General features: G+C 39.0%; 1 protein-coding gene across 2 annotated transcripts; it reads right to left on the reverse strand.

The window, feature by feature from the left end:
• Positions 1-1,939: 1,939 nt before the first annotated feature.
• aldh18a1 (aldehyde dehydrogenase 18 family, member A1) lies at positions 1,940-17,736 on the reverse strand. 2 transcript variants are annotated; one of them, XM_051939870.1, is made up of 18 exons: positions 17,369-17,736; positions 17,030-17,134; positions 15,467-15,618; positions 13,630-13,779; positions 12,379-12,483; positions 12,117-12,269; positions 10,741-10,831; positions 10,176-10,300; positions 9,221-9,365; positions 9,036-9,109; positions 7,845-7,944; positions 7,158-7,378; positions 6,898-7,035; positions 6,521-6,716; positions 6,213-6,334; positions 5,217-5,403; positions 3,604-3,699; positions 1,940-3,423 (listed from the first exon to the last, which is right to left on the reverse strand). In XM_051939870.1, the coding sequence occupies exons 2-18, from the start codon at positions 17,118-17,120 to the stop codon at positions 3,227-3,229; spliced, it is 2,343 nt and encodes a 780-aa protein (XP_051795830.1). In that variant the 5' UTR covers positions 17,121-17,134; positions 17,369-17,736; the 3' UTR covers positions 1,940-3,226. The 2 variants fall into 2 exon arrangements, with proteins under 2 accessions (XP_051795830.1, XP_022047410.2); XM_022191718.2 differs by having other exon boundaries at positions 17,364-17,736.
• Between the last annotated feature and the right edge of the window lie 2,622 nt (positions 17,737-20,358).

The following is a 20,358-nucleotide window of genomic DNA, read 5'->3' on the forward strand; positions in this document are numbered from 1 at the left end:
AACAAAAAACAAAACCCAGTCCACATCCCTGCTCATGCATTTTTCATCAGCCCAAGATACTGAACCCTTTTAGAAATAAATATCAATTATTGAAATTGTTAATTAGACGCTGCGTAATTGGCAAAGATACACATGAATAAATAACTTTGACCATTAATTATTGATTCAAAAAAATTTGAAGCCCAGCAGGGAGTGCATTTGAGAGTCTCTTAAGATCAAGCATAACAAGAAATATGAGTTTTGGCCTTGAGTAATGTCCAATTAAAGGATTGTCGGCTTTTGCTGTACAAGTCCAGCGATTTGCCCTCATCATCTTTTTTATATCTGTGGACAACAATGCCCAGAAGACAACACAACATCAACAGGGTGCTACATGGAATGTGATCAGCGATGATCTGGGGGCAATACCTGCTAAGAGATGAGAGGAAATTTTACAGGTTGCCTGATCTGAGACAAAAGTGGAAGTTAAACTAAGGTCATAAGGGGAAGTGGCTTCAGATGGTAACCAGGGTGAAAGCATTTTAGACTAGCATAGAACTACAAAAAACAAGTCAGTGGTCATGTGTATTTAGGGATATAACTTTCCAAGCTGCACATAAAGACAAACGGCAGTGGAGGAATATTCAAAACAGTCATTTTTACTTCATTTTCTACCTAAAACGTGACTGAAATTTGCTCTGTGTTCAGAAATGTTTGTAGGAGCCATAAAGTGGTATTTATCTTCAGGACAGAGGAAAAAGTCAAATGCCCAAAAAGGATACAACAAATTTAAAGCAACAGAAGCAGTAAAATAAGATTTGAGCTCCAGCTTAACCCAAGAAATAAAAAGTTTTAAACCATACATTGTTAAATTTGCCTGCATATTATTGCATATTATGGTTACAAGCCTACAAAATGAAGTATAATTTACTTGACTCAATTAAATTACTAAGTTACCCGAATGATTTTAACAATTTAAAAAAAAGGATCCAACTTAAATTGGCAATACAATAGTGTTTCTAAATTTAACACTATTAAATAAACATTTTTAATTTTCTGCACAGCTTTAAGATAAATGTATAGCCCTTGTGGTTGTGGTTTAACCTGGCACTTGTATGATCTGAGGACCACGGTTTATCGATAAGTTATGAATAATAACATGCCAAATGAGAACAGACTGTAAAATAGAAATTTTAAGTTTGTATCCTAAAGTAAAGACCTTTTATTTTACAATAAAACATTCCTGTTAAGCAGACTGAAATAGGTGTACACACACACACACACCTCAATAGTTACTGTAACTGTAGCAAACAACTGTGTTCCATGAGATATGGTAAAATACTATTTTATAAAACACTATGCATCAAAGAGGCAATACTCAATGTCCCTAGATTGTTCCATCTCTACCTCAAGTCATTTAGATGATATTTTCAATCGCTTCACACATAAAAAGGACAAAAGAGTGAGATCCGAGTTTTGGCTCCCTCTTCATCTCTGAACCCTTTGGACTTATGATGGGAAGCTGATTGAAGGGTAAGTAGTGCGTTTTGGAGAATGAATTCTTTAGATGATAGAAAAGAGAAAGGCAAAAAAAAAAAAAGAAACAGAGAAACCCAGAACATAAGTCTGTGATTCCATTATTAGTCTCAGTTCTCCTTTTCTCTCTTTTCATTTCTGATGGCTGGATAATTAAACCTCTATAGTATTGTCTTCCATCTTCCTTGCCCCACTTCCAGCAATGCGAATTCCCCTATGGGCAACTTTAAAAAGGCCCTTTTTAGACATCTGTTTTTCAGATCAGTATGACTTTTTTTTCCCTTCACCCCCCCTCCCCATTAATTTGTGTTCTTTGTGAAAGTAGAAAGAGTAGCGCTAGGACAGAGATGAACATGCATGCAAAAATCCTCAACAATTCAACTGCCAACAAAATTTTTAAAAAAGCAAGAAACATATCCAAATATTCTTTTTCAACATTTTTTTTTAATTCGACAATGCTGCTATTAAATAACCAAAAACCAATCCTTAAATGCGCATTGCAAGACATCAGATAGCAGCTCAGAGGCTGGAATGTTACAGAGCTTAATTTAAAAGCAGTCGCATTCTCCCCTCCAGCTCGAAGGAGGCAGCTTGTCAATTACTATTCCTGCTCTGACAGAGGCTTTGGGCGCCACGAGGAACAAGCAGGAAAGCAACAAAGCATGGAAAAATGAGCACAACTTGTAACGATAATCAAATAAATAAATAAAAAAATAGGAAATAAAAATGGATGCATACAAGTTGGAGTGGATTTCACTTACATTACTATTCAACAGATCACAGATTTTCTGACTGGTTTGTATGTGTATCGCATATTCTTTTTAATTTCAATAATGTAAGAAGGGATTGTCCCAAGAAGTGTATTAGATGGCAAACACCAGCTAAAAAGAGGTAAAATATAACCTTCCTCATGTTTTAAATGCCTAATTCCAGCACTTAGTCATATTAAAATAGCTGTAAATTCAGGAAAATACAGAAAATTCAACCTAGAATTACAGTTGACAAAGGAAAAAGAATGTTATACAAAGAAAACACTTACAGGACAATGAATAAGAACATTGTGGGTAATGAGTCGATGCAATCTGCTGAAGTAAAACTGAGCCTTCAGTTTATTTCTACATTTAAAGCAAATCTTGCTTTTTGAGAGGATGGAATGACATTAAAGAAAATATATCATATTTTAGAGAATGTAGAGAATCTCTGCTGATCTGTGATCACAGATACACTAAAGTCTAAATAGCTTAACACAAAAAAAACTGTGAAACAAGTACATTGTGTTACTGATGATTAGGAATATTATAAAGTCACTTCCGAAATTATGTCCTGAGATCATATTATTGTAAAAAGCACCTTTGATACACTGCATGGAAACAACTGTGATATTTAATATATAAAGTAATCTTAGTTAACTCTTGCTCAGTTTCCCTAATTAACACGAGCTTCCTACATTAATCTACTAGGCCGACTTGCTTAACTCATACGCAAGTGTAAGAGGAGGTAGAATTTGAAACATTTGTAAACTCTCAGTCCCTGAACAACAGAATAAACTGTTCAGGAACATCGTTCTGGTCGTCTATATAAAATCGGTGTAGGAGTGACTTTTTCCAGATCGTGTGCTTCAGAGGTTTAAACATCTTCAACAAGATCCTGAGGGTAAGACAAACAGTTTTTATGACGATGAGACCAAGTGAAAGCTGTCAAAGTCTCTGGTCTAGTTGCTGTCCCTCTGTCCGGCTAAAGTCTGCCCGACAGGCAGGTTTTCATGCAGGTACTTCATGTTGCCGTGCTCCGAGAAGTCAGCTGCTGTATGCCCATCACCTCTCAGGACCCACTTGGTGGTGAGCAGCCCCTCCAGGCCGACAGGGCCTCGGGCATGGATACGAGCTGTGCTAATACCTACCTCTGCTCCTGGAGGCAGAGAAAGGAAGACAGCGAGTCATAATGAGAAACAAAATACCATGTGTGGAGAGAAAGTGTTCAATTATGTCTGTGGGATAGAATTAGGAAAACACAGGCCGATGAGAAGAAGATTTCACTCAGAATCAAGCAACAAAAGGTAGAAGCTACTGAGACAAAACCGAAACATACCAAGTCCAAACCGGTAGCCATCAGCAAAGCGAGAACTGGCATTCCAGAAAACACAGGCACTGTCCAGCTGCTGCAGAAACTGCTCTGCCGTCTCCTCTGCAATAGAAAGATAACACATTGGTGCTACTCACCAATAACTTTGTGCTTCTAATCACTACTTTTGAACAGCCTTATAGGCATCATAGTGAAGAAATAACCATAGAAACTATGCTAAAATAATGCATAATGCACTGATATAGAGCAGAATTCTGAGGATGTCATAGTAGAATTACAGGTGTTGCTGCCATTGCAATCACAAATACCTCTATTGGCATAACTTTAGGACACACCCAGTGCTCTTAAATCATGTTGAACCGTGAACAGCCACCCATCAAACACACCTACAAATTTTGGAAAAGTCTATATATTGACGTATCATCTGGAGAAATCCTTGAATTGCTCATTTCAACTTAAACTGCACATTTAGGTACAAACATAAAGCCAACATTATATTTGTTAACAGAGCCAAGGCAGGTTTTTCTCCAGCTGCTTTCACAGATTACCACTTATCAGTCTAAATGTACATGTACAAATAAATCTACCTATTCTGTCTTTTATGCATATCTATCCAACATTAACTTGATTTCCAAATCTCTCCGGTGTATCAATCAGTTATCAATCTATCCCTCTCTCTACCATCTACTCTGATATTGACTAATATTGACACAAACGAATGAATAGTTTAATTCATTGATGTACCTTCTGTGGTCACTAGATGGCAGCAAGACATCCTCCACTGCAGGTGAGATACTCCTCAGTGTAGAAATATGAACAGCACACTTTGTCCTGTATATTTAAAATGCTGCTCAAAGTCAATATTGCTCACCAAGACTGAAGTGCAAAAAACAAACATTGTAATGTTTTTATTATGAACACAATTCTGCTCTTTCCTTAGGTGTTTACAGGAAACCTTTAGTTGGCGTCAAGGTTTCACAAGATTCCTGAAAATCTCTTACCAAATGAACGCCTCATAAAAAGGGCGACGTGTTAGTCAGCAACACTGTGCACATGCAATATGGCCACAACCTTAAGTCAGGAAATCCTCTGTGGACTCTGCACTGAATAGTTTCCATCAGAACGAGTTAGGAAGACGCGGCGTGATGGCTCACTTCAAAGGCGGAAACATGTTTGAACGCGAGTCAAAGTTATGACAGGGACAAGTCTTTTAAACTGGTAATCACCTGCTCTACATTTTAAATGGGCTCTGTCCACTACACTGGAGTCACAAAGGGAGGGTGTGCACTCACGCTGACAACAAAGTGTCACCGCTCATTACTCGCTGTGGCAGAAAGTGAGACGGGAGGGGAAATTAATTCAACAGAGTGAGAAGGACAGCTTGATGAATGTTAGACACTTACGACGAGAGGCATGGAGCGGGACAAGATTTAGCAAATGTGACAGCTGCTGCATAGTGACGGTGAGGTAAGATATGTTAAAACATTACTCGAGTACGCTTCTTTCCTGTATGTTTTTTTTTTTTTGTCATTTTTAAAATGCAAATTGGTAGTATGTACTTTCTATTGAAAAAAAAAAAAGACAACAGAGTACATGCAGGAAGATGTTGTGCCACCTACCACTTTCTGTGATGATAACATCTGTGTGGGAGCTGCCATACTTGTGTATATGGTCCACAGCCTCCTGCATGCTGTCCACCACCTCCATACAGCACTCCAGGTCGCCGTACTCCGTCCGCAGGGACTTGGCCTCGGAAGGGCTGAATGTCAGGTAGGAGGCGAACCGAGGGCCGGCATGAATCTTCACCTAGTGACACCAGACAAAAAGTTTTTTCCTGCTGTAGTACAACAAACTGAAAATAAGCAGATTTAAACTGAAAAAAGGCATGTTATTAAAAAAAAAGTTGACGATTTAGACCAATTACAGCAAAAAAAATGAAAAACAGGAAGAATTTTCTGACAATCCTGGGAGCAATCATGTTTGACTTTTAATGTTGTCAGGAAAAATGACTAAATATAAGCTAAAATTAAGTAATTGCATCTAAAATAACTGTATTCCAGAAGTCTCTTTTTAAAAATTTCCTAAAAAAATCTCAACATTTTGCTGTAACAAAATTCTATAAAAAACAAGAGTGGCTAAGAGCCCATTAGTGATTACACTGCGACCAACAGGTGACAAAATTCAGACTTTTGCAGACAAGGGTCAAGGATGGAAGCAAAAATGTAAATAATAAAATATTTATAGTATGTAGAGCCTCTTTTATTCCAGTATTGCTAACACCTGTCAGCACTTGGACAAATGTTGATACCAGTTTTTTTCCAATTTTATTCGATAGAAATGTTGCCTTTGTTTTTCTATTTGAATAACTTACTGCATGAGTTTGGTATCCTGGGCAAATGACATGTTTGAGTTGCCTCTACCTCTAGACACAGACAGAGGTGCAGGACTTCATATTACAGTGAAAAATGAGCCCACACAGTGAGAAAACATACGACAAAAGCCGAGCAGGGTTTAGAGGGTTAATACGGTTTGCTCAAAATCAACTCCAATTAAATATCTTGATTTGACTGTGATAAAGTGAATACAGATTAATGTCTCTGTGTTTGGTATGTTACCCGTTCAGTCCGCAGCATGTCAATAATCTGGTCAAACAGTGGAGTCCTGAGGATGTCCCGGTGGATCAGCAGAGTTTCCATGGCATTACATGCAGCTGGGTAGTCGCACTTGGAATCTCTTACTAGAAGGGAAAAATATCCCGATTCGTTGTAATACAATGCATGTCTGGCAAAACTGGTCTCCCAGTGTCGTGTCTACAGTCTGTTAACATTTAGAAGAGAGCTGTTGGTTTACTGGTGTAGAAAAAATACAAGTAAGGACTTAGATGTAGGGGAAATTTACATAGCATTGCATTGCATTTACTGACCAATTTTTATGACTTTGTCCACACTGGCGTCTGCATCAACATAGACGTGGCAGATTCCCTCGCTGTGACCCAACACTGGGATGCCCTTGGCTGCCCGCTGAATGTCCCGCACCAGCTGGGACGAACCTCTGGGGATAATCAGGTCAATCATCTTGTCCAGTCGACACAGATCCTCCACCTCCTCACGAGTGCTCACCTTGTGAGAAATGCAGGGTAGTCAGTCACAGCAGACAGACACTTATGTTACACTTATTAGGGATGTGATCACAAAAATCAGGTCAGGTGGCCTAACAGAGGTGAAGCATTTGCACCCAGAACTGTGAGTTTATATAAGGCTTGTGCTGCCTTTTGATAAAGGTATATAAAAACTGTTGTACCAGCTGTACAGCCTGTGTGACCCCATGCAGTGAAAGGGCCTCCTGGGTGAGCTGATGGAGGACACGGTTGGTGTTGGACGCCTCTTTGCCTCCCTTTAACAGAAGGGCGTTTCCACTGGCTATGGACAGGGCTGACACCTAGAAAAAAAACACAGCAGGGGTGTGTGACATTTACTGCAGGTATATCAAGAAAAAGTAGCAGAAAAAAAAAAAGTTCTATGTTCAAGACGTGTGATCTGCTTGTGCTGTGCCACAGATACCTGTGGCAGGCAGTCAGGTCGAGCCTCAAATATGACCAGAAGAACCCCGATGGGTACAGTGATCTGCTCCAGCTCCAGGTTGTGAGCCACCCTGGTCCTGCGCAGCACCCGACCCACGCTGTCCTGGGCAGACACCGCTATCTGCCGCAGGCCGATGGCCAAGCTGTTCAGTTTGGCGGGTGAGAGGCTGAGACGCTTTATCATGGCTGAAGGTAAATGACCTATAGAAAGAAGGGAAAGCACAGTTACACTTGGCCATTAAGTGATGTGACTTTAAACTCTTGATCTGAGATGGAAGTGTGATAGTCGCCCTCTGGTGGAGAGATGGATCAACTGAAGATTTGGACATTTTTACTATATCTTTTGCAATATAAATGCAGAAAGGACAGCTTTGATTCTTTACTGCAAGACAGGAATCTGGTAATTCTAAAGCAAATCTGTTAATTATGAGCTGTAATGTTTTCTGTTATCTGGATACTGAAGCTTAAATATATTTTGATTGTTTATGATTAAATAAAGCTACACTGCCCTCGAAGAATTTAGTCCATATTTTCCTCTGCAAAGTATTTGTTATTTGAGTGTTAACATTAAAAAATAAGCATGAAATAGAGCTGCAAACTTTTCTAAGTGAAGACTTCTGCACTGCTTCATCCCCTCCACACCTGACTCGAGGTGACATTCTGTTACCTGCACTGACAGCCAGGTCCATGTCTGTCTTGTTGGCGGCCAGAATCTCTTCCTTCCTTTCAGTCAGAAGGTCTGCTAGATGGCAGATGATCTCACTCCTCTGACAACACAGCCAACCAAACATAAACAGGCTCAGAACGTAGCACATATCTTCACAAAAGTTCAGTGTTTCTCTGTAACTGATAGGGTAGTCATGGGACTGACATTCTAAATTATGAATGTTTAGAACCCGTGTTCACTCTGTGAACCCCAAGCAGTTTCTTGGCGTTTTTTGCTCCCATCACACTTTTACTCACTGTGGGCTTATTTTTCACTTCAGTATAAAGTCCTGAACCTCTATGAAAACAACACAACCACGTCTAGAAGCAGGGAGAACACAAAAAGGTTTTTGGTGCAGTTCAACAAAAGTTACAAGGCCCTAAAAAATAGAATTTCTTTGAATACTTACTTTACAAACAAATGAACAAACACAGAATCAACGTGTACAATATTTTTGTTGTAATTGCCCAGTAGAAAAAACTGTTTGCTCCACATGCTATAAATTTACTTTATGCAATTCACTGCTACAAACTGTACCTTTCCTGCATGACTCTGCACATCAAGAAAGATATTTCACCAGCCTAAATGTAAACAACTTGTTCCTCTGTATACTGTTTTTGAGCCTTGCTACATTTATTTTGTAGCTCAACTATGCTATATTTTGTTCTGTCTGTAATTTGTTTTCATATTCGTGCCCTATCTGCTCTGTGTAAACACAGCTTGCAGTTCAGCTGAAAAGTCTCTTAATTTTTGTCAAGCGACTATCGGTCACTCATGGCTTAATAGTTGTGCTGAGGAGCACAGAAATCTTTGCTTTACAGAATCTGGTTAGTGCAAATACTGTACAATAAAGTGATTTTGTATAAAATACCCCAACTTTAAACTTTAATTAGGGTAATTTTTCCTGACAGATTCATGTTTTACACATGATTACTTCAAGAATCATCAGAAACGTGAATATCTGAGGACTCTTTGTTTTCAGTTTCTGGGTCAGATAAATGGTGTAATTTCTGTCTCTTAAAAAAGATAAGCCTTTCAATTCCACTGGCTGGTTTTGCAGGTTAGAGGGTTAACGCATTTCTAAGCTAAAGTCCTTGTTGTCCACGTTAACTGATACGACTTTTTCCATTCTCATTTAAAACAATCAGTCACCTGGTCTGGATGCAGAGATGCCAGCGTTCTTCCAGAGCTACGAGCCATTTCCGTCTGCTGCTCCACAGATGGGCCTGTGGAAGAGACAGGACAGACCAAAACCACAGAAGCTGCATTTTTATGGCAGCTAAAGCAACACTGATGTGAGACAGGAAAAAAAAAAATCATTTAGCACACAAACTTACCAGCAGGTTTGATTTCGGAGAAGAAAGTTCCTACTTTCTTGCCCTCTACAATGTCAGTGATGACGTGGCCCGTCACTTTGGGGTTGGTGCCATTAGCAATGACCACTGAGGTACCACCTTGAAGCGCCCAAAGAGCAGCTTTGACCTGCAAAGGAACACAGATTTAAACTCACAAGTAAACTATTAAGAGGGTCTCTTTAAAGTCTGCCTATTTATTTTTTCCAAATTGATGAGTTACAACTTCAACCTAAATGCCCCACCATAACAACAGGTTACATTACATTAAAGAAGGGATGGGGCACTTATTTGTCAAAGCCACATGAACACTAGCTGACAGCAATGCTTGAATGCAATGACTTTCCAATTATTAGGAGCTAAATCTGTTGTTCAAACATTATGGTTTTACGGCTTTCGTGCTTTTATGGTTTTCATGGTTTTGAAATTTTTATGGTTTTGTATGAACCAAATTGTATTGTTTTATCATGCTGACAGAAAACACTTTGGTCTTTTATGTTGTTGTTAAGTGCTCTATAAATAAATTTTGATTGACTGAACACAGAAAGCTGAAACATTAAGATTTTCTATTGTTTGCATCTCAACCGAGTAACTTTAGTATCCAACTGATAACTCAGTTAACCTTTTCTGTGGTTTTGAGCCCTTGCACAACAATTATTTCAGGTCTTGCACTTACATTACCTATGCAATGACATTTCCCTTATTCATGCACGCTGAATGGAGGTGAAGTATTTAAAACTCGACTTCTTTGCTTATAGGAATTTCGTCAATATGTTTATGACATCTGCACTAAATCTCCTTAAAATGTTTTTGAAGTAGAACTTTCTGAGAAAAACTTGAGAAAATCAATGGCACAAATTTGCACTTTGCCCAGCTGATGAACAAACTTGAATGTTAGTAAATGCTTCCTTTACAGAATGACTGAGGACCTTAAACATACCTTGGCCTCCATTCCTCCAATCCCAACTCTGGACTTTGTACCGTAGGTGATAGACTGTTGGTCTCCAGGGTAGAAGATGTCAATGAGTTTGGCATCATCTGTTCCAGGGGGGCTGTTGTAGAGTCCTACAAAAAGGGAAATTCCTATAAAATGCATTCTGCTCATAAACAGCACAAAAATTAACTAGATTGTTCAGACACACCAAAAAAAAAAAAAAAAAAAAAAAAAAAAAAAGCTTTCTAACAAGCATTTTATTACTTGATCATATCATTTCCGAAAGCAAAATGACTAAATGTTATACTATATTTTGTCTGATATTTAAAGAAAACCTCTTCAGTTGATGCTGAATGGCTTCCACAGCTGTGACATTCATGTGCACATGGACACCTTGTGTTAACCCCATCAGCATCCACTTCAAACATGAAGGCAGAAGGTCTGTGTTTGTCTTTCTCATACGACTCTCAGTCGACCCTGAGAGTGATGTTTTTCCCCCAGTGAAGAGCGCAGACAGATGGTGTTGTTACCTAACAGCTGACCCAGACTGTTGTTGTGGTAACACACATACCTTCCACGTCAGACAGCGCAATGAGCAGGTCAGCCTTCATCTCCACAGCTAGCCGCGCTGCCAGGCTGTCATTGTCCTTAATGCTGATCACCTACGGGAGCAGAGAAATGCTGATGTAAGCTCCAAAAGACAAAACGTAGTGGCAGGAAATAAGCCATCTGCCATGGACTAGCCCGAGCCTTTTCCAAAAGACTAGACTCAAGCTGACAAAAAACAAATAAAAGACATATCTAAAAAAGCATGTACTGTCCAACTGTATGCCACCGTTAGCAACTCAGGAGGGAAAATGTAAAACTTAAATCCAATAAAGTTTTCCTATTACAGTAACCATGTACTGCACATAAGGGGAGCATTAGTAGCCTAGCCGCACTAGACCCATGCTCTGAAGACACAAGAGTCTAGGCACGCTGGACAGGGAGGGAGGCGGGCTAAAAGGTTGTCTATCAAATCACTCTGCAGCAATTGGGTAGGTATACAACCAGTCAGCGCAACGAATAGGCTCCTAGAGCGCCCGGAAATCAGAGGATGTGGGAGTTCGGTGAAGCCTTATTTATACAGTCAATGGGTGAAGCTCAAGTATATTACAGACATGTTAACAGAAAGATTATTCAGAGTCGGTGCTAATGGAGCTCAACAACTGTTGTCGTTTTTGTTGTCGACCCTGGCAGAGAATTAAATTCGTTGCCGTGGGTTGTCTAGCGCGGCTAGGCTAGTTGTTTCCGGTTGTTTCTGTCAGAATCGTCGCGCCTCTGTCGTCACTTAGTTACGCCCGCCTTCTGACTCTACACTTCATGGTGATTCGTCCGGCCAGTTTTAGGAGAATCCAGCCTCGAGCCTTATGGAGGGTAACTAGACCCACCCTGGCAGAGAATTAAAGTCGTTGCCGTGGGTTGTCTAGCGCGGCTAGGCTAGAGCATTAGCGGAGTTGGCCCTGAATTATTCTCAAACCTTTAGACTTTCATTATAACAACAAAATAATAAAATGAATATTATATGGTTGTTTTCTGCCAATTTGCCATAAGACAATCACATACCAAACAGTGTCTTTTTAGGTGTGTATCTGTGATTTTTTATATGTGCAAAAAAAAAAAAAATCTGCAGAAGAGCGTGTAAAGGAGGCATCCACCACCAGAAGTTAGTCCTGGTCCCTGCACCTCCTTCCCACACTGCATGCACTGCCATCCATCCCCTCCCTGCCAAGCCTTAATGGTTGAGTGCAGGGTGGCAGAGGTGTTTCAGGATGTGTCTCGATGATAGAAAGTGCTATAGTGTTAATGAATGGTGCATGTAAATACGATACAAACACCATCTCTGCCAACCCCTGCTGCCATCACCAACAGTAGCGTCGCCCCCATGCTGTCTGTACCCACATTTACCCCCTGCAGGTCGCTATTGGGCTCCGGGGGGGGCACCACAGCGTCGTTGGTGTTGATGATGGGCACGATGTTCATGCGAAGCAGCTCCTGCAGCGTGCTGTTCAGGTTCTGTCTCTTTTGGTCATCGTGGAAATCCAGATTTGTCACCAGGACCTGACGGCATAGAGGGAAGCAGAAAGAGCCGAGGGTAAGAGAGAAACAAAAAAATACATAACACTTCTGGAGCATCTTCAGCTTGTTATTGTGACGTATATACAAATACCTGTGCAGTACAGGTGCTGTACTGGGTGAACATGGCTTCATACAGGGCCATCAGGCCACTCTGTCCCGCAGCTGCACAGGCTCGGGCCTCCAACACCGGCAGAGACTGCAACACAAATGTCATTAAAGGCTTAGATAAATTATCTGTCTCGCTTTTTGGTTCCATAAAGACAGTCTAAATCCACACGCCCTGACTAAATGTAAGAACGCAGAGGTTGCCTATAAGACTTTTTTCACAGACATTTCGAAAGCACAGCCGGAATTAGTGATAGCTCAGTTCTATGTTCCCCAGTAAGCCACGAAGGGGAACCAGCGAGAACAGAAGCAGGAGCTCCCCCAAGTGGAATGTAGCCATCATTAATAAACCTGGGCTTTCCACACTGTGGTGAGTCAAAATGCATTTAGAATATATAGGTAAAATTAGGTCTAAGAAATAACTGAAGCTTTATGTAAAGCAGTATCATACTGGCCAAAAAGTGACTTTCACAAAAAACTAAATGTTATGCTGCAACTACATCCAGTGGCTGATAACACTCAGCTAAGACGACTTCTTCTGGAGATCTTTTGTGTGATGAAACTTGTGGGGGGAAAAAAAACAACCTTTTCCTCCTGCATGTTATGAAACATGCAGTATACTGCTTCACAACATTTAGGCATAAGTTTAAGAGTACAGTAATGTTACATTTTCTGCATGAGGGACTGAGTAACTCAGATATATGGAAATACTTGGAAGACCCCAGTCGTCCATAATCCAGCATGCTTTTCTGGCCATTCTGACCCACAATCTTGCACCCAGTGGAAAATATGTCACAAAAATCATGATATTTTACACAAGTATAAACAAGCTTGTGCTGCTTGAGTGCAGTCAGATGACAGCATATTTTGCACTCCACAGTGACAGATAAACAAGCAAGATGGTCAAAGCTTAAGGGTTAGGGTTATATAATGGTACCAAACTGTTGTTTCAACCCTAATTTGACAAAAAAAAAACAAATCCAAGAAACCCTGAACAGTGAGCATCACAGTGGTAGAGTTACTGTGAATCATTAAAGTGTCAAAGGTGGAATGTTTCTCCACTATACACACACACACACACATATAAATAAAACATTGCATTTGGTGTTGTTTTTTGCAATCTGTCGTGGCAACAAAGTGCCAAAGATCTCTGCTTACATGATTTTCCAAGTAGCGCCACTGTATCTTTACACTTCAACATTACCTTCAGCCCCAACATGTTCCTCTGCCTTCTTACCATGTCTTTGAGCTGATTGTGTCCGGAGTGCAGCGCCTGTCGGACACTCTGGGACAGCAGGATCTCGTGTCTTAATCTTTGCTTGCCAAAGGCCACAGCTCCACTGGTGACAATCATCATCTCTCTGCCTTGATTCTGCAGCATCGCCACCTGGACAATACAACCAATTACCAGTAATGAACCACAGCTGGGACCACAGATTTGTTTTGTTCCTGCTCAGGCTCACGCAAAGGTTTCTGCTTGAAAGATCGCTTCAACTAAATTACAAAGCCACATAGGTTTTTTCGGTCATTTTCTGGTGGTAACCGGCCATGCTGATCATTTCTGCTAAATTTGTCAAGGTTTGGAGCAACTGAAATTATGCTTGTGGTGCTCAAAGCAAGAAGAGCTGCATTTAAAAATTCAATGCAATGTACTGTTCCAGACAAAAAGGAAGAGTCAGTCCCTTCAAAAACAGTTTTCACCCTGCTTTGTAAATTATGTAAGAAAGCCACCGGTGCTGCAGAAAGATGCTGCTGTCAAATAATTTAAATGTAAATGTTCTATGACAAAACTCAAGTAACCTGTTGTACTGTTTTCTCTGTCCTTGGGAAAATAAAACTATGTGCATGGCAAGATTAGATGTAAAGGTATATGAGAAAATGTTTGTTTTAAGTTTCACATTTTCTTTTCTATGCTCATAAAATTCAGGCCTTAATATGAGGAAAATACATAAAGTACAATAACACTGTTTGACACTACAGTGATGGGAGCCTGTACTATGAAGCAAGTTTAACATAATCAAAGAATCATTTTTTTTTTTAACATTAATGAGATGGAGTAGGCACCAGAGCAGACCAATCACAAACAGGTACAGGTGTAGGGCTGCTTATTTGTCACAAGGAAAACATACTATAATTTTAGACTACTATCAGGAGCTTTAAAATATAATACAGATGCAGTTTCAAAGTTACTCCATTGTTCCATAGACATTTATAAATTGATATAATCCTAGAGCAGACACTAATAAAGCACTAAAGACTTCTTGACTAAATAATGATTTGCATCAAGCCTAAATATTTGTTTAAAAAATGTTTTGTTTTGTTTTGTTTTACATTTGTTCTTTACTGGCTCCCAAAACTTTTTAACAAGAGCAACCGGCTGAAAGAATGATGCTTATCAAATTTATCATTCTTTATATCAACATGAAAACATAGATTTTTTTAACCATGATAATAGCTTTATTTCAGTAGTTTTAAATGTATTGTATTAGGCTTAAAGTTTCTTATTTTTATGAGACATATAGTGCCAACTCCACATCTTTGATGTGAACACAACTACCCAGATTCAGAAACTCTGGTGTTGACATACAGAGTTGATGAAGAGCTTTGTGTGGCCGTTTAGAGACAGCGGTTGTTAGGTTTAGTGAAGCCACATAAGGAAAGACACCCTGGGTATTTTGAATTTGCTTCATATTATGGGCTTCATCTGAGTGTGAATGCATGATGTGTGCACATAGAATTAATTTTCTTCTCACATTTCAGGTAGTATTTGACAAATTGATTTCAGTGTATGTTCACTCTACTATGAAAATACAGTATACTGGTCAGCACTGGGATGGTACAGTGAGTGAGTTTGAAACTGGAAAAAATGTAAAGAAAAATGTAGATGCATATATGTGTTTGCAACTTGTTTGAATATTGAAGAAAATGTCATAAATACCCACTGATGGTTTTACATGTCATCAAACTTAAAACATATGTTGTCAAAGATTGTTTTTCCAGCTGATTTTCTTTCATAGTAACAATTTTCTACAGGATCCAAACGTTAGTTGATCCAAACAGAGTCCATGTCTCACCTGCTCCACAATAGAGGCCAGCCTGCCCAGAGCCAAACCACACTCATCGCCTCGTGTGACCACAGCGCTGCCGAGCTTCACCACGATCCTCTTGGCCTGACGGAGTTCGCCGCGATGTGCAAAGGAGCTGCCATGAGCCCTGCTCTGGAGAGCTGCGCAAAGCAGACAGATTCTGTTTACCTCACATATCAACTTGGAAAAACAGTTTTGCTGAATATAACATAACCGTTTCACTGAGAAGCCACAATAACTTTCATTTCTTTCATATGTCACATAGTTGGAAAATGTATTTTAAAGCTGAAGCAAAAAGAACTGCTTAACTAATTTGCTGATGCGACAACACTTTGGTCACAACTTTTCCTTTACTTAAGATTTTACAAAACTGTGCAAACCAGTGTGTTTTGCTGGGTTTTCATTTCATTGAATACAAGAATGAGGCAAACAGAGTGCAGCCCTCCCCTACATCCATCTGTAACCTGGGAAACGGATAATCACAGCCTTCAAACTGCCACATCAGCAGGGCGAGCAGAAAAGGCCTGTGCTGACATTACACATCTCTGTGGAGCAATGAGGCGCATGAGAGAGGCGGGGTGACACATTGGAGAGAAAGAGAAAAGCCTCTGACACCTTGTACAGAACAGAGTAGGTCAGAAACCTGTCCGCAGGCACAAAATCTCAAAGTTTTCACAGCGTGTTGCGACAGCAGTTTGACAGGTGTATGCCTGGGATTCACTTACACTGATATACAGCAGTCACTGGCATACAGTGATCTCAACCTAATTATGTATTTTAATGAGAAAACAATCATGTTTTCGAATTTAAAAGCAAACTAAAAAATACAATTTGTTAATATGGCATTAAAATACTTTAAGAAATGTGTTATTTTGAGCAACACTCCACATCCAAAGATATGTACAGCGATTTAAAAATAGCAAAGAGGTGAATTTATTATTTTGGAGGCTGGATCCAACACACGTTTAGCTTGATGAATTATTTCAAAGCCTAAAACACAAAAACTTTTTAGGCTGCAATGGACGACTTATTTCTTTATCATTTTCTCTTTTGATTTTTTCGAATAACAGACTTCTTGGGTCAATAAAATGTCAGAATATATTGACAAACAGCCATCAGACTTTCCTGAAACGCATTGTGCTGTATTTAAAATCTCTGTGCTGTTGACCAACACTCCATATACTGACAAATAGCTGTCAGAATTTCCTTTTAGCGTTTAAATTTCAGTTCTGTTGACCAATACCCCAAAAATAATTTTAAAAAACAGAAAATATAAGATGCAGAAAAACCTAAAAAATAGGAAACTTAAAAAAGAAAATCCTTGTCCTGTTTGCGAGAAAGATTATGACTCATTGTACAAATAAATTAATTGATAAATAACAGGAACGCAGTCGTTATAATACAACAGAGTCCTCTTTTAGTATCTGAGGATTTGGTGTTGAACTTTCTTGTTTTATTTGCCTGCAACCCAGGCTACAGGTCAGACTGCAGAATACACAGATTAGCAGAAGTTTTACTATGACAGTGTGGTACAGCAGCAGCATTGCTTGCCTTGTGTCAGTGGTCTGGTGAGCAGCCGGCATAAGTGTCTCTGTGGATCCAGTGGGATCCTTGAACACAGGCTGAGTTTCTGCAGCAGCATGGTCCCTTTAGAGCCTTTCATTTAAGAAAGACAAGAAACAGAGTAAAAAAAACACACACACACAGGGAGAGACAAAGGCACATCAACAACATCAAATGCATTAAACTGTGCCACGTGCCTGAGAAATTGAGGCTGAGTGTTATACCTTAACAACTTGACCCCCTTTATCCACATGTACAGTCAACATATTAGTAAACCACTTCTTCCTAGGATGGAAAAGTATTAAATAGCATTTATTCTTACTTAACCTCCTGAAGTTTCAGTATGTCTTGTCTTGTGTGTGCACCAGCCCCGTGTAACCTCTTCTATAAAGTCTCGTTCATCTTCTTTAGCCCGTTATTGCTTCAATTATCACACAAACAGTGAGAACAGAGGTGGTGCTCTGCCATGTGCACGACTCCTCCCCTGGAACTCTCAGAGCTGCTGATGAAACTGTCGCTGCAGTTTACAACAAATACAAACTCAGATACCGTCACTGCAGCGTCTGTAAATTAGTCATTTAATTCACGCAACGAACATCAAAAGCAAACGATAAATTAAACCGTCTTAACAGCGCTGACATTAAATGTAATGTTCAAGAAAATCCTCGTAAAGTGGCGGTGCAGTGGCAGGATGTGACGTCGAGCCGGCCGGCGAAATACGGAAGGACAACGGAAGTGCCGTGTAAAGGCTCGGATTTGATTTCAAAATAAAAATAAATAAATTAAAAAGAAAACCCCATTACTAAATGACTTTTCTTTTTTAAAACAGAATTTTAGCCTTTTTTTACTTAGCACATTCAATTAATACATTTTTTTCATGGGGTGGAATCACTTAATTTTTATGTTGTTGTATAGAGGCTAGTTCAAAAATTATGTCAGCATGAAAATTTAAAAAATCTCATGCTGATTCATGGCTTGCATTTCTTATTTGATAGTTAATATTACTAATTATCTGATGTGCATACCCTGGTACAGTTATCATTTTGGCTATTTGGGTGGTTTCTGTACATAACAGCCCAGGAAAATTTGCTGTGGTTAATTGAACCAATAAGCATCATAGATTTGGGATTGTTAGAAATATCTACACATTAACAATATGTCCACATTCTGTTTGTGATTTCAACACTGAAATTGCTTTCCATGTGTGATGATAATTTAGCAAACTACAGCCATTTATAGTACAATAAAATGTGCTTTCATATTCATATTTTGGTTAGCCTACTTCAATTATCAGCAGTCATATTCTGTAGCACATCAACACTTGCATTTAATGAAATATTAAATGCTGTGTTAATTTTTTGTCGACTATACTTCTTGTCATAAATTTTAAGTTTCAAATTGTCCAGGAGAAGAGGTGCAGATGCAGACAAGGGAAAAAAAATCACCCATAAAGTTCCATAACACAATACCCCAATTATATAATGAGTAATAATCAGAACAAATCAGCTATCTGTGTAGCTGATAAATTCTGTGCTTTGCATACTATTAACTTATCTAACAGCAATTCACAATAAAGACAAAAATAGTTGTAATAATGGGAAATATCAGTACACTCAATGATGTCACAGACTGTCTGTATTAACAGAACATTTTACACTGTGCAATCATTATTAGGCCAAGAAGAAATCTCTAACTGATTAACTTAACTTACACTTCATTGTCATGAAAAAAAACATAAATAAAAAATCATAAACACAACACAGTTAAGAATACATTTAAATATCATATTTATGTTATAATATTCATATGCATTCTCAATATTTTCAGTCTAATGTATTTAATGTAATTGTCAACAGGAATGAGAGATATTTCTCTGTAGGCTCCAACAGTGTTTTGCCTAACAACATACATTTGTAAAGGTGTAGAGTATCGACTGGTGTGGATAAAAAAAAAGACAAACCTAAAATTGTAGATTTTCACGAAGATACTTTTCCCTCCTGTATTTTTTTTTTAAATTTAAATGGAAATAATGTGAAATTTATATACACAGTGTTTGCACCATCCCAAAAGTAATAATGTATGGCATTTAACATATCAAGTCTAGATCAGCTAACAAATTACACAAGCACAGTGCTCATCTAATTAATGCAAAGAAAACCTGACTGAAGTATCAACAATAACAAATTCTGCATTGCTTTTCCCACAATTAACTGACACAAATTACACATTGTAGCAGTATGAAGTACCACCCCATGTTTTCCACTGAGTTCTTCATTCATGGTTATTCTTAGTTTATGAATTTGATGCTAATTGGAAGCCAGGGGTGTAGAACTCATTTCCAAATTAGTTCTTTCATTAACTTGTCACCTTTCATTTACTCCATGTGGTAGAAAAAGAATCACAGAGCTGCAGTTGTGATGAAAGTTTTCTGTACCTGCACTGTCCTGCTGTGACCAAATGAAAAGTCACCCAGAGCAGAGTTGACTGACACTGTTGAACCCCCACTGCCCCTAGGAGCAATGATAACTAAATTGGCTCCTGTAGCTCTGGCTAGATGTGTATTATTCCATTATATCGGTTCTGTTCTTTTCTCTGTTGCCTGCTTTTGCCCTTTATCTGTTCTTCTGTGTTCCTCCTCCTCTTTGCTCTTTTATCTGTCTATCTGACTCAGGGGAAGAAACTGACCCTTACCTTGCTCCTGCCTCCACTAATCCACTAACTGCATGTGTTTGTGTGGGAGTGTGTGTTACCATGGATGTGTTTGTATCTGCAAAACCTTTTAACTGGGTGCAGGTCTGTTGGTTTCAGTTCTTTGAACTGGTAACTTTTGGTGCCTTCCTAACTTTTTCTCAATTTCCAAGACGACATCTGTGGCATTGTGTGAAATGTCTCCCCAACTGGTAGACAGATTACAATCAATTCTGATGATGTCAGCGACACCCCATTTCACTAATCGAGAGCCATTACCAGGTCAAAATTATGGCTTATGACTACATACTTAAAATGAATAACAGTCTCGGTTGTACTTTGTGTTTATTGCTCATCAAAATTGGTAAAAACATTGAACTGATTAACTATCATCCTAAACAAGATATACATTATACTGGCTTAGCACCAGCAGTTTCTATTGCAAATTTAAACTTGTACCATCTAGATATTCATATTTGCTTCCAAGCCCATGTGCTGTGAGTAAAATGCAGCCTCACAGAGCTAATATGGAATTTTGCTGCCAAATATTTTTAAAGTCCTTTATGTATGTATATCATGAATAAAAAGCTACCATTCTGATTTATAATGATTATGAAAGGTAGTATCAG

The sequence above is a fragment of the Acanthochromis polyacanthus genome, chromosome 19 (assembly GCF_021347895.1).
Source record: "Acanthochromis polyacanthus isolate Apoly-LR-REF ecotype Palm Island chromosome 19, KAUST_Apoly_ChrSc, whole genome shotgun sequence".
NCBI classification, from domain to species: domain Eukaryota; kingdom Metazoa; phylum Chordata; class Actinopteri; family Pomacentridae; genus Acanthochromis; species Acanthochromis polyacanthus.

Excerpts from the sequence above, each read along its gene's own strand:
- aldh18a1 (XM_051939870.1), bottom strand. The coding sequence starts at position 17,120 with ATGCTGCTGCAGAAACTCAGCCTGTGTTCAAGGATCCCACTGGATCCA. Across the intron at positions 6,335-6,520 it reads GGACAAAGTCATAAAAATTG|TAAGAGATTCCAAGTGCGAC; the intron begins GTCAGTAAATGC and ends TTTCCCTTCTAG. Across the intron at positions 3,700-5,216 it reads TGTTATCATCACAGAAAGTG|AGGAGACGGCAGAGCAGTTT; the intron begins GTAGGTGGCACA and ends TTTCTATTGCAG.